Consider the following 14,965-nt stretch of genomic DNA (forward strand, 5'->3'; position numbering starts at 1 on the left):
TCTCTTTCTGCATGAAATAATCAATTCCAGTATACCTGTTACAAAGGCTCAGGACTTAGAAAAGTTTTACTGTGGGTCATCCTGCACTTGAGTTGAGCTACAATTTCTCTGCAGTCAGACAAGCCTTCTGGATCTTCTCAAAAGTCCCCGGCAAACAAGGCACCATATTTCTCTCAAGCTTTGTATCTATATGGAATGTTGTTCCCTCTGCCTTGATAAAAAAGAAAAAAAAGTAACAACAGTGATTCTCCAGCCTCTGTGGCTCTGGTACATGTGGACCCTAATAACTCTACTGAAGATCCAGAGTCTGAGTACTAAGTGGGATGGTCATGGGGATGGTCATGGGTCCTCACTTGGAGGAACCTTGGCCTTTGCTTTTCTCACGCCCCATCCTTTTTGTCTTATTATTTCATGCCATTTGTTGGCTGCCTTTCCCACAGGACTTTGCTGCCAAAAGTCATGTCTCTCTGGATTGCATCTTGACAAGAATGCTTCTTTCAAAGAATCCATTTGAAAACGAAACGTCACAATGAATACCATGTTTTGCATCGCGTGGTGCATACCTGGCCCCTCCAAGGGACTAGAATTCCTCAAGGAAGTTCGGTGTGTTTTATGCTTTCCGCAAAGTGTGGTGCCTGGTATAGGTCCATGGAAGGTGATCAATCAACATGTATTGGCTGAATACATAAATCTCTCCTTCCTGGGGAATTAAGTTTTGGATTATTCTTTGATGTAATGTACCCTTCATCTTGTGTTTATTCTTTTACAATTGTCTCATGCAACTTGTAGACCCAATAGAAATATAAATACTTAAAGGTTTCTCCTACTAAATAATCAATAAACACACACGTTCATTTTGACTGAGTGGTGATGGGCACAGTTCTTCATATGGTTAGTATACTTTTTGTGTAAGCTAAGGTCCCATATAATGGAGTCTCATTGTAACTACACTGAAACTAGAATTGTTTTATAATGAGAGAGAGAAGGAAAGCATGAGAAAAAGCAAAATTAGGGAAAGCAAAGGAACCCAAGGAAGGAGGGTGAGAGAGAGAGAGAGAGAGAGAGAGAGAATTCTTGCTGCTGATAATTTTAATTTCAGTTTACTACTTGAAGAATGTCCTTTTCCTGGATTTTTTTTTTTTTTAGGCTAAATTGGGTACCTACCATGAGCAATGCAATATGCTAGGTGTTAATCCTTCAAAAAGATTGGGCTAGTGGATAATCTTTCTTCTCACAATTTCAAGTTATTTTATAGGACAGATGTGATAAACACTCGATTTTCTAGTTCAGTTCTCAATCTTAAATTTATTGACACATTCTAAAGTGTCCTCAGGTCAGCTCTGGTTTCCCTTTCTCCCTGTCTTTATTAAAGAATAACTTCCAAGCAGCCACGTGAGCTACAGACAGACCCAGAGATGAAGGCTAGATGGTGGTCTACTTAGAAAAATAGATTGAAAATGGTTTTGTGTGTCCTGAGAGGATGTGATGATAAAGCAAACCTCTGATTGGAAGATTGTAGGACCAGAGAAAGAAAAGACATTTGCTCAGGAATATAGAGATTTCTTTATTTGTTTTCTCTTATTTTCAAACCCATTGTGTATATTAAGGTTTGCCTTGGAGACCCTTAACCTGTCAGGATTATAAATGATTATTGAGTTTGCCTATCAAATATCCAGTGCTGATTGGCTCGTCTGAATAACCACACAGATTTGGAGTTATGGTCGGAACCAGCTATAAACTGATGGTTCCCAAATCTGTCATCCCCAGAGCCCCCAACTCTCACATCTCATCTCAGTCTGCGCCGATCTTGGCAGCACACCCTAGAAGGGAAGACACCGTCCTCGCTGTGTGGAGGCCAGAGCAGGCAGCGGGCGATTCGAGCTCTCTCCTCAGTTTTCTCTAACAGCTCATGTAATTCGGTGCATCCCATCAGCTTAACTCACACTTGAGGCCGTCTCAAGGAAACCAAATGACACCTTTGCCTTTCTGTGGCATTTGGAATGGGGTGTCAAAAACACAGCTTTCTCTTCTTTTGGAATTCTGATTTTCTAATAAATTAAACAAGTTAAGAAAGTGACTCATGCTGTTACCAGTTTTCTACCATCTTTTCCTGTCTGACACAACACAGAAGCATATGTTCTGTTTGAAAGCTTTACTTATGTATAACATTTTCTATGATTAATGATGTGCCAACACTGTACATCATTGTGTATGCCTAAGTCTTGTATCTACGAGAATGCCTAAGTCTATAGCTGTATCTGAATCCATCTGCATCTTTGTCTGTATCCATGTGTACCTATATTTGAGTCTCTGTCTGTATCCACATGTGTGTCTATGTGTTTGTCACATATGCATCCATACATGTGTCTACATCAGCTTCTACAGTTGTAACCTTATGTGTATCCATACCTGTGACCACATTTGTATCCATGTGTATGCACAGTATCTGTCTCTGTATCCACATCTGCATCTATATTCTCATCTCCACCCATGAATTTAGCTGCGTTAATTTTAACGAACTGCAGGGATCCTTCCTCAGTGCACATACTCAAATTTGATAGTAGCTTTGAAAGAAAATTGCCACATAGGATACTTAGTCATATTATTCCATTTAAAAATTCAGCCAAATTTGCATCCTTCTTTATTTTTTTCAAAGAGGTACTCCCCCAACATGGTTTCTCACCAGCATCTGTTGCCACGTCCTTTATCTTTCTTACATTCAAATTTTCTCTATATTCCATTTTTATTGGTTTGTTTGAATCCAGTGTATGAGTCCATTTAAATAAAAATAGGGCAGCCTCACAAGTATTTGCATGGCATGAAATTACAAGCAGGTGAGAGTTGAACAATTAATACTTCTTTTTTCTCAGTGGTGGTACGAGCAGTGCCAATTTAATGCTGTTTAAGCTTATTATCTAATTGCATGCTTGTGCTAGCTTCAGAAACGGCATGACATGAAGGCAGACTTGGGCTCTGTTCCCTCTGCAGTAGAATATTCAATTATTTGTTCTGACTCATGTAATTCCCTGTATTCCAAGCTTGTTAATGTCATTACAGAGCTGAAATAAAGTGATTACTCTTAATGAGTATTTATCCAGTAGGTAATGCAGTTCCTGCACCCTCCAGCTGACAGTGGACGAGCCTGGGTCCCTCTCTTCTTGGATTCCCTCCTCCAGAGTCTCCATCCCCCATCTCTTGACTTTCCTGTCAGGGAGGCAACATTGCATTGCGGTGGTCTGTGAAATACTGTCAGATGATGGGGAAGAAATAAAAATCTAAAAAAAAAAAAAAAAAAGAAAGAAAAGAAAGGGAAGAATTGCAACATCCCCCGGCAGAGTTCCAGCTAATGACCACTGTTTCCACTCGCTGGCACTGATGACAGCTTGCGCTAAATGATAATGGCGTGCCTGCTGTTGAGTTTGCCCACTTATGTTATTTCTCTTGACATGGTTCTGGGGAAGGCCTAATTTTTTTGACATTTGACCATGCAGATTTGAGTCCTGATACATTATTCTGCATTTACATCCTCCCAGTGTTGCTGTTTAAAGTGTGCTACAAGCTGCAGGAGCTCAGCTAATAAAGGCCACCGAATGAAAGAAAGTTAAATATGACTGCAAGAGGGGGCTTAATGAAGGGCGGGCTCGTACATCTCAAAGATGACCTTCTAGAGATGAACGAGTGGAAAATCCCTTTTAAAGCAAATGGTAAAGAATGTAACATCCACTTTTTTTTTTCTAGAATATTTTTAAAGGTTTTCATATATATATACCAATGGGAGAGAAAAAAAGAGCCCATTATATATTACATGGACGTTTTTATACTCAGCTTATCAGTTAGTGTACTATTAACCAATTTCATGGCGGTGTTGACTTCTCAAACACTGAAATACATGATTATGTAGGAAGCATCTTGATTGCTAGACCTACTGATACAGTGTCTCTAAATTTACTGAGTAGTTCCACACCACCAAATGCCCTAGCTGTTGGGTCTCTGAGAAACCCTCCTTATTAAAGATTTCTGTGACTTTTGAAGCAAATTAAACAATATACTGTATTGTCCTAAGCTATAGGCCAAAATTAGGGTATGATTTAATAAAAGTGAGAAAAAAGAAGTAAATAGTAAATAATAATAGTAACAATATGAAACAGATTTTTGAACTATTAAAATGAGCACCTAATCCTAATAATGATAACATATCAGTATTTGCAAGTTTTATTCTGTCCATCAACATTAATGTAGGGATTTTTAAATGTCCTTCCACTCTATAATGTTTGCAAAAAGAAAAAAATTACTGCTTTTTACTTGACTATCTTTATATGTTTATTTAATAATCATTCACTTCACTACATTGGTATTTCTTCATACATTTTGAAATGCTCTATTGTACTTAGTGGTTAAATGTATTAAAAGATATCATATAATAAGCAGTAGTTGAGATTTGTAAGGATCAAGAATATTCCAGAAAATCCTCTTGGTAATCATGGAGTAGACACATTTTTCTCTTTCTCTCTCTTCCTCTCTCGCTCCCTTCACCCTCCTATCTGTTCTCCTTTCTTTTTCCTTCCTTTTGTTTTCTTTTTTACATTTCTGAGCACCCATTATATTTTCGAGAATCTACCCTATCTATTTATCTATGTCTATCACAATTTGGATCCTGGGAAGTTTACAAAAATGAATAAGACAGAGTCTCTGAATATAAGAATCTTGTAATAAGGAGTGACTAAGCGAATATAGTTGAAAAAAATAAAAAGAAAAGAAAAAAGCTTTGCTTAAAAAAATGTTCTTATTATCAGGAGGTTAAACCAGCTCCTTGAGATCAAAGTTTAAAAATGTAGCTGTCAATTTGATTTCTACAAATGGGCTATTTTCCTTCAAGTTTTCGGAGATGTGTGTGTTCTCACATGTGATTCTGTGCCTGACTGGTTATCATTGGTTGGTCAGTGCTGTGCTAATCTCTTACTTCCTCTCTGCTTTCATCTTCTGGAAAGCACCGGAAGAGACTAGAGCAGAAGTCACCACAGCAGCTGTGGGCTCTGTGGGTTCTTGTACTAGGGGGAGCATCAGGTACCAGCATCGACATTCCACCACCAGCCAATGCCGCACTTCCCATCAATAGCAACCACAAGCTCCAAGGCACCATGTTTGTTCTGAGACATGGACTAAAACATGTACTGAATGCAGACTCCTGATCCAAAGGAGGAAGCAGATAAGCATATGGCTAAGAAGCCTTCCTATCACTCTCAGAGTCATGGAAACATAGAGACCATGAATAGGGTCAGCGTTTATTTTATTTTATTATTGTTTATTTTTTTCACAAAACTTTTAAGATAGAATTTAGAATTGAATTTTAAATATGCATTTTTTATTTATGTTTTTAATTTGTTTTTCAACACTAATAAAAGTTAATAAATGGTACTCTAATAGCAAAAGTTGTTCCTCCAAAAAAAAAAAAATTGTCAAAGGAAGTCAAAAATTGCTTTTCTTTTCCAGAGAAAGTAAGTACATGAACCAAACTTCCTCACATCATTGTTAGGATGTAGTCTTTGGGAGAGCAATTATGGAGACATACATCAAATTCTCCTTCCCATCTTCCACAGCCATCACATTTAGTTCCTATAAAGCTACGTGGGCTCTGTTAGTGCGTTATTAAAGTAAACCCTCATCGAAGCTCTGAAGGGTCTAGAGGATTAAGCTAGAAGCAAGCATCATTGTCCGCCAGGAACAGCCACTCATGGCCTCCAGAGGATGCTGCAGATATCCCTGAATGGTCTCCAGTAAGTCAGTGTATTAACCACCTACTGCTGCATACAGAAATGTCAACGAGCATAGAAACATTGCTTTCTCACCTTTCAGGTTCTGTGGATCTGGAGTCTGGTGAGGTGGGAGTCCCACCTCAGGGTCTCAAGAACCTGCAGTCCAGATGCAGGCCATGTTTAGATCTCATCAAAGACTCAACTGGGGAAGGAACCACATCCAAGATCCCTCAGAGTATTTTAGTATAAGGTTTTTTGGCATCTGTAAAACAAAGAACTAAAGGCTATTTGCTGCTTGGAGGTCAACCTGAGTTCTTCTAGGCCACCCACAGCTCCTTGCCAGGTGCCTCCCCTGTGGCAGCTGTCTTCTTCTGAGAGAGCAAGGACAGTCAGATTCAAGCAGGGAGGCCCCAATATACTGGGTGATCTCATCATGTAATTATGTGCCCGGAGCCATGCATATCTCCACATCTTTGCCATTATTCTGTGAGTTAAGTCTAATTCCCAGGCTCTGCCAAGACTCAAGGGAAGGGAATTACACAAAGGCAGAAATACCAGGAGATAAAGAACCTGGGGTCCACCTCAGATTCAGTATAGCTGTGTTCAAGTATTCACTCAATATCATTGAGAGGATAGTAGGTATCAGGCAGGCAAAGGTGTAGGTGAGGAAGACGTACCAATGAACAGAACAGTCATGGGTTTATATTATAAAGGGGAGAAAAGACAATAAAGGAATAAACAATAAACTATTTCTCATTTTGATAACTGCTCTGAAGCAAAGAAGAAAGAGAAGGAGGAGGAGGAAATGAGGAAGGAGGAAGGGGAGAGAGGAGGTGAGAACACCTAGCATGAGAGAAAACCCAGGGTCAGGTACTTACATTGGGCTATTAGAGAAGCACTGTCTGAAGTGGTGACATGAGCTGTGTCTTACATGATTGTAAAAGGAAACAACCTTGCAAGGACCTGTGCTAGAGCTTTCCAGCTGGAGTAACAGCAAGCACAAGGGCCCTGTGGCAGGAGTGAGAAAAGTGGAATGTGATGGGACCTTCTTGGGAAAGACGTATGCAGAATGATATGAAAGGCATGCAGGTGCCAGGAGGATATGGAAGCCACGGCGAGGGATTTGGACTTCATTCTAAAGGCAAGGAGAAGCCAGTGAAGAGACTGGACTTGCATGGGCAGAGAGACACTTCCTCCGTTGCAGAAAGTGTAGGAAGTTCAGTGACCAGATGCAGGTTGGCTTACATATTTGATGGCAGAATACCAAGACAAGTCACTCTACTTGAAACAGTGTTCTTAAATACAGATGAGGAAAGGTCATCAACCCCAGAGTGAGGTGTTTGACCATGCTGAGGAATGGAAGGGGGTTGCTCAGGAGAGCTGGGGAGAAGCATGCTAATGCATACTCAAGACTGGAAGAGCTTTGAGGGTCAATGTGAGAACTGTGGAAAGTACTCCCTGTGAGCAGGGTTAAATGTTTTTCTCAGAACATAGAGAACATAAACAGTGGGCTACCAAATGGGTTTTCCAGGCTTAAGTACTCTACAGGTGACTGAAATCACGAGGTAGCAAATGTATTTTTAAGAGGATGTGATAATGAAATCATAAGGTATGTAAACAAATGAAGAGAGTTGAGGATGTGCTGGGGGAGAGGTGAGCAGCAGTTTACTCAAAGAAAGGGCGTCCGTCACAGACAAGAATTTAGGGTGGCAACTTGCATGGGAAGATGTCTAGATCAACGTGGAAGATTTGAATCAACATTTCAGAGTGGCATTGTTGCCAGGATGGCAAAGACATGAATGCAGCCCTGAGAGGCATGGTTAAGGTGAGATGTTTGGAAAGAAGACATGACCCAGTGTGGAGGCCCATTTTCTGTGGGCATTCATGTGAGTTCCTGGAGGAGTAGGTCAGATGCAAGGGTCAAGAGAAACAGCTTCACAATGTAGGAATTGCACTCACTAACAAAATGAAGGGAGGTCCATTATTGGCAGCCCATGAAAGAACATGCTCCTTGCAGGAGTGGATTTTCTAAAAACACTTATTATTATAGCAGTTGTATATGCATGTCCTCAGAAAACTAAAAAAGTACAGACCCAAAATAAATGAGTTAAACACATTAAAAAACGATTCCCAGGTGCCTGGGTGACTCAGTTGGTTAGGCAGTTGTCTTTGGCTCTGGTTGTGATCTGAGGGGTCTTGGGATGGAGGGCTTTCTGCTCAGTGGAGAGCCTGCTTCTCCCTCCTCCCCTACCCCTACTCATGCACACTCTCTCTCTCTCTCTCTCAAATAAATAAAATCCTAAAAAAAAAAGTTATTCCCAGACCATCCAGAGGTCACCAGTAACCTTTGACACTTTCTTCCATCTTGGCCTTTCCAACACACAGGTGTGTGTGCACACACCCACCCACACACACACAGGTGTCTGGATCAAAATGGGATCTTACAGCTAATGGTGCATACTCTTGTTAAACTTTTGGTATATTTTTTTCAAAGCTACTGTTTTATATGTAATTTTTCCTAATTGTGTTTTAAAATACTCTTTTAATCTGTCAGAATCTAGTACACACTTTGCATTGTTATTTCATGTATATGTGTGTATATACACACACACATATATACATGTATATACATGTATATATACATATATGTGTGTATGTATACATATATGTGTATATATATATATATATATATATATATACCATAAATATTCTGATTATTAAAGAAACTTAGTCCAATGTTCTGTAGAAAGAGCCACTATTTTAATTTATTTCTGCTTCCTCTTGGGATCATTTAATTTGTTCTTCATTCCCATATTTTCCTGAACTGAAAATTCAGTTTAAATGTTTCACATTAAATATTGTTTTTGTAGGAAAAAACATAGGTGATGTTGAATTGCCGATGTCAGATCACCTCAGGAGACACACACTACTCAGGTTAGCCACCACATTAGGGTGGGGACAACCTTTGTTCTTCCTTCACGGGGGGGGGGGGGGGGGGGGCGTGGCACTGCACAAATGCCCAGTGTCTTAGTCCACTCGGGCAGCCAGAGCAAAATACTACAGACTGGGCAGCCTACATGGCATAAATTTACTTTCTGATAGTTCTGGAGATTGGGAGTCCAGGATCAAACTTCTGACCAATGTCTCTTCTTACCAGGACAGAAATCTTATCAGGTCAGGGCCTCATCCTTATGACCTCATTTGACATCAGTGACTTCCTTGAAGGACCTAGCTCTTGGTAGATCTACACTGGAGCTTAGGGTTCCAACACATGGATTTTTGTGTGTGTGTGAGTGTGGGGTGGGGTAGACAGAATTTAGTCCATAACACTAAGTTACCATCATCCATTCACTTAAACATTTTATTAAAAATTATGACGAATTAACAATTCATAACAACTGTCTCCAATCAGTAGCTAAATTAGTACTTCTAAAATATTTTTAAATTCTATCATTATTTTCATATTTTTTCACTGGGCATTTTTAAAGAACCCTTAACTTTTAAAATATCATTGGTTGTGGGTGGTGGGTGTTCAGGAGGACACGTAGCTCCTGGAGCACTGGGTGTGGTGCCTAAACAATGAATCTTGGAATACTGAAAAAGTAAAGTAAAATAAAATAAAAATCATTGGTTGTATTTTTGATTTTATTCTTCTCAAAGATTTTATTTATTTATTTGTCAGAGAGAGAGAGCACAAGCAGGGAGAGCAGCAGGCAGAAAGAGGAGCAGGCTTCCCACTAAGCAGGGAACATTATGTGTGACTCAATCCCAGGATCTTGAACTCATGACCTGAGCCGAAGGCAGATGCTTAACCAACTGAGCCACCCAGGAGCCCCAAAATGTCATTGGTCTTAATGAGAGACCAAGGAGTTGGGCTACAGGTGGAAACACTGTATAAACCACAGGAAACCATGCCCTGCTCTCCTCCACTCCTGCCATCTGCCTTCCCAGTCAGGATCCTTTGGGCCAGTGATCCATGTCCTATCTGGTGACACCCCTGCCGCCTCTGCCCTTCAATCTGGGATCATTTAAATGATCCCAAAATCAAATAAAGCAGGAGTGCAGGCAGATCTGTCTGAGACATTTGCCTCACACTCCATCATGAAGGAAATCCGGTGGGTGTAGAATCACTGTTTAATCCTTTTCTGCCTGCTTTCAAGCTGTCTCTTTAGTTACAAGTTTTGTGTGTTTTTTTTTGGGGGGGGGGGTTGTTGTTTTGTTGTTCTTGTTGTTGTTGTTGTTTTAGATTTTATTTATTTGAGAGAGGGAGAGAGAATGCACCAGAGGGGCTAATGTCAGAGGGAGAAGCAGACTCCTCGCTGACCAGGGAGCGTGAGGCAGGAGTAAATCCTGGGCTCCAGGTTTATGACATGAGCCGAAGGTAGTCGCTTGACCAACGGAGACCCCCCAGGTGCCCATCTCTAGCGATGCGTTCTACATGGCACTTCCTTCCCATTCACTCAGCGTGGTGCTCCCAGAGCGGCTGGACCCTGTGGGTTGACATCTGTAACACAGCCCAAAACTGTTTGAGCTTTCCTTGTTTTCTTTTCATCCGTTCTTTTGTTTTCCTTTTTCTTTTCTTTTCTTTCTTTTTTTTTTGAGGAGAGTTAGTTTTGACTGGACGGATTAGTGACTTGACAAGCTTATGCATTAGTTGCCTTTGTTTTCAAATGTTTCTTTTCCCATTCTCTTTCTTCTCTCATTCTGGGAACATGACTACACATTTGCCAGGTCTGATGTTCATATCCCACATTTCTCTTACGCCCTCTACTTTTTAAATTCAATTTAATCTCTATGAATTGATTTGAATCTTTTCTATTGAACTGTCTCAAAGTATACTAATCTGTTTTACTGAGTTCAGTGAACTTTCCATTCTTCAATGAATTATTAATATTATCTTGCACTATAAGAATGTTTGTTAAATTTGTATACATTCTTATTATTGTTAAATTATATCTATTGTTAAATTGTATCTAATCATACACATATGTATATAATTAATATAATTATTATTAAACTAAATAAATATAAATGTTTTTATTTTTGATTACTGGATATGTCATTAAATTCTTCAAAGAATTTCATTTTCATTAATTCATATTTGCATTTCTTGCAATTGTATTTTTCTATGTGATAAGGATAGTGTGTACAGGATTTTATATTGAGTTTTTATTATATATTTTTAGTTACATAACCATTTTTTTCTCATTTAAAAATGTGGGCTTTTTAAAAAAAATGTTTAAATTTCTTTTCAGTGTAACAGTATTCATTATTTTTGCACAACACCCAGTGCTCCATGCAATCTGTGCCCTCTCTAATACCCACCACCAGGCTCCCCCAACCTCCCACCCCCCGCCCCTTCAAAACCCTCAGATTGTTTTTCAGAGTCCACAGTCTCTCATGGTTCACCTCCCCTTCCAATTTCCCTCAATGTGATTTAATTGTTATTAATACTATACTTCCTTCTGTTTCACATTTTTTGGGGGTCAACTTATTTCAAGCTTTGTTTATTTTAATCTTCCTCTCCTTCCTTTTTGGGGGCTATGGTTCTGCTTATTTCTGCTAATTTGCCTCGATATTTAAGATCCAAGGTAACATTCTATATAATTGTATAAGGATGTATCATCTGCACATTTATGGTTTATTTAGTTTAATTTCTAACACCTCTTTTATAAATACTACTTCTGCCTCCTTAAAATGTTCCCCATTGGGGCGCCTGGGTGGCTCAGTGGGTTAAGTCTCTGCCTTCAGCTCAGGTCATGATCTCGAGGTCCTGGGATCGAGCCCCACATCAGGCTTTCAGCAGGGAGCCTGCTCCCCTTCCTCTCTCTCTGTCTGCCTCTCTGCCTACTTGTGATCTCTGTCAAATAAATAAAAATAAAATCTTTTAAAAAAATGTTCCCCATCTTCCCTTTCCCTTTTATTCTAGTATATTTTAGGTTCTCCTCCATTCCACACTTCTCCTTCCCCTACATTAATTGGGAAATCCAGTTATGGTTTTCTCCTTTATGCTTCTCTAAGATAAATCATTTAAGTGATATTTCCTTCATAAAGTATACACAATCATAATTGTGCCCTTGCACTGAGATGTTTCTGTCATCTCCTCTTTTTCCTGAGGTGGAACCTTGAGAGTATCCACAATGACTCTCCTTCCCGAGTCACGGATCCACCACCTCTGGTTTTCTGATGGTTTCAAAATCAGAGTTCTGTATCCTTTGTTTTTAGGAAAATTTATTGATTACTGAAATTACCTTTCCAATTGTATTCTCATAATTAATTAAGATTTCTATTTTTTTAATTTAATTTTATTTTTTCAATGATCCAAGATTCATTGTTTATGCCCCACACCCAGTGCTCCATGAAATCCATGCCCTCCTTAATACCCACCAGCAGCTTCAAGCAACCCTCCACTCCCTCTTCCAAAACCCTCAGTTTGTTTCTCAGAGTCCACAGACTCTCATGATTCATCTCTCCCTCTGATTTCCCCCAATTCACTTTTCCTTTTCTCCTCCTAATGTCCTCCGTGTTATTCCTTATGTTCCACAAATAAGTGATTCCATGTGATAATTGACTCTCTCTGCTTGACTTCTTTCACTCAGCATAATCTCCTCCAGTCCCATCCATGTTGCTACAAAAGTTGGGTGTTCATCCATTCTCCATCTATTATGGAGGCATAATATTCCATTGTATATATGGACCATTTCTTCTTTATCCATTCATCTGTTGAAGGGCATCTTGGCTCTTTCCATAGTTCAGTGATTGTGGCCATTGCTGCTATAAACATTGGGGTACAGATGGCCCTTCTTTCACTATATCTGAATCTTTGGGGTAAATACCCAGTAGTGCAATTGCAGGATCATAGGGTAGCTTTATATTTAATTTCTTAAGGAATCTCCATACTGTTTTCCAAAGGGGCTGTACCAACTTGCATTCCCACCAACAGTGTAAGAGGGTTCCCCTTTCTCCAAACCCTCTCCAACACATGTCATTTACTGTCTTGTTAATTTTGGCCATTCTAACTGGTGTAATGACAATGTGGTTTTGATTTGAATCTCCCTGATGATGAACATTTTTCATGTGTCTGTTAGCCATTTGTATGTCTTCATTGAAGAAGTGTCTGTTCATGTCTTCTGCCCATTTTCTGTGACTGTCTGTTTTTTAAGTGTTGAGTTTGAGGAGCTCTTTATAGATCTTGGATATCAGCCCTTTGTCTGTAATGTCATTTGCCAATATCTTCTCCCATTCTGTGAGTTGCCTCTTTGTTTTTTTGACTCTTTCTTTTGCTGTGCAGAAACTTTCGATCTTGAAGATTTTTATTTTTACAGTGCATAGGTTTTCTCATTATTGTATCTTTCCAATCCAATCTTGCCCTGTTTTCATTTTTCTCCTGGTTCAACCCTTTTGGATACTTTCTAGACAAGAATCGTTCATACAAAAAAAAAAAAAAAAAGAATTGTTCATACAGAGGACATGAGCTTACTACTTTCTGAATATTTGCACATGCTAAAATGTCAAAAATTATTAATAAATTAATAAATGATGCCATCATTTATTAAAATATTGGTGAAAAACATTAATTTCCTCACAATAAATGAATACAACCCAAATATCTCAGGCTTCCATCATAGCACATGAAATGTCTACAATATTTGGATTACCTTTGTTTTGAAAATATTTATTTAAAAATAACAATAAGAAAACTTTGATATTTTATCCTCCTCACTGGAGTGTAGGAATATCTCTAGATTATTATGACTATTGTATTTCTTCATTCATATTTCACTGTAATCAGAATGAGTTCTTGACCAAAGAACAAAACATTTTTGTCAAATCAAGCATTTTATATTATTATTTTTTCTTCTTTTGTTTTTTCTCTTTCTTACTCTAGAACTCCAAGTTTATTTTAAATTTTCATCAGTTTCCCCACCAATATTTCAACTTTATATTAGTGATTCTAATTCTTTTTCATGGTTTTTTTTTCCACTGATAAATATTTTCTGTTTACTACCACAAAATCTTAATTTGGTTATTTCTAGAAAATTGTGTGTCTGCCTCACAGATTTAAAAAGCAGTTTTGGCTGATATTGGGACAGGGATAGTATCCACATATGGCACCCTATATAGGAGTCGGTGTCAATGGCAGGTGACAGATGTAAAATAATGATAGTAGTAATAATAAAAATAATAATAATAAAGTGTCAGTCCACTTAGTTATAATCAAAAAGTAAGGCAGGCTTAGCATAGCTCTCAGATCTCCTTACAAGGGCATTTCTTCAAACAGGCCATCTTGAGCCCCCATAATCTTTCAGAGACATTGTTAAACTTCACAATAGAGTGTATATTCCTCTGTAGCACTTACCATAACTGCTATCGCAACATTATTTTGTGATTGTTTGTGGACTATCTCCCCAGTTGATGGCAGGCTTCTTGGAACCAGGAGTAATGTGTGCATCTGGCATTGTGTCTCTTGCCCTAAACAAACTGCCTCAACATAAATGTTTGCTGAATGAATGCATGAATCACGATATCCAACTTGGACAAATGAACAACACTATGGAATTCTTGTATTTGTCTAGGAACTGAAGCAAGCCTTGAACTTCTCCCCTAATGCACAGCTTCTTTGGCTGTTGAACAGAGCCATGATAAAGTTCTCTGATGTCCAAGGCGTCTAGTGCTGATTCCTTGGCCTGGGTGGGGAGGGCAGGGGAGAGGATTTTAGCACAGGGAGGTCTGAATGCTCCTAACTCTTCCTTCAGGGAAAATTCCCAGGTGTTTTTGTGATTGGAGAAATTTGCATCTCTAGATGGCCAGCCCGCCATTCTGATACTGTCACCCTCCCAATCACAGGATATGGAAAGCTGGTTGGACATTACTTTCAGCCTGATGAGCAGAGCAATCCCGCAAGTATGTTAAGGAAGGACTGGGTGCATCATACTCCAGCAAGCAGGGGCCTTCTCTGGAAAACATCCACACATCCTTGCTGGAGAAAAGTCAGATTAATCCCTTAACCCATCTAAGTACACGTAACTATAGCTCAGGTGGTCCCCTTTCTCTGCATAACCTCAGCAAAGAGCAATAGAGACATTGGATAGTAGGTTTAACATATGGTTTAAGTCCAATAAGTCATTACATTAATTTACCCAAGAAGGTGGCATTTCAGCAGAAATGTGCATGAAAAGTTATGTGAAAAAGAATATTCTAAGTACAAACAA

The 14,965-nt window shown here is 39.1% G+C and overlaps 1 protein-coding gene across 1 annotated transcript in view; it reads left to right on the top strand.

Moving 5' to 3' along the window:
• The window catches only part of LOC131831503 (uncharacterized), a gene marked incomplete at its 3' end in the record, with an annotated part of 43,119 nt that overhangs the window by 21,924 nt on the left and 6,230 nt on the right, over window positions 1–14,965 (top strand). The window contains exon 2 of the mRNA XM_059173524.1: window positions 8,308–8,447. Coding sequence (XP_059029507.1) covers window positions 8,308–8,447 — 140 coding nt within the window. The remainder of the gene's footprint in view (window positions 1–8,307; window positions 8,448–14,965) is intronic.

Source organism: Mustela lutreola, chromosome 5, assembly GCF_030435805.1.
Source record: "Mustela lutreola isolate mMusLut2 chromosome 5, mMusLut2.pri, whole genome shotgun sequence".
Lineage (NCBI taxonomy): Eukaryota > Metazoa > Chordata > Mammalia > Carnivora > Mustelidae > Mustela > Mustela lutreola.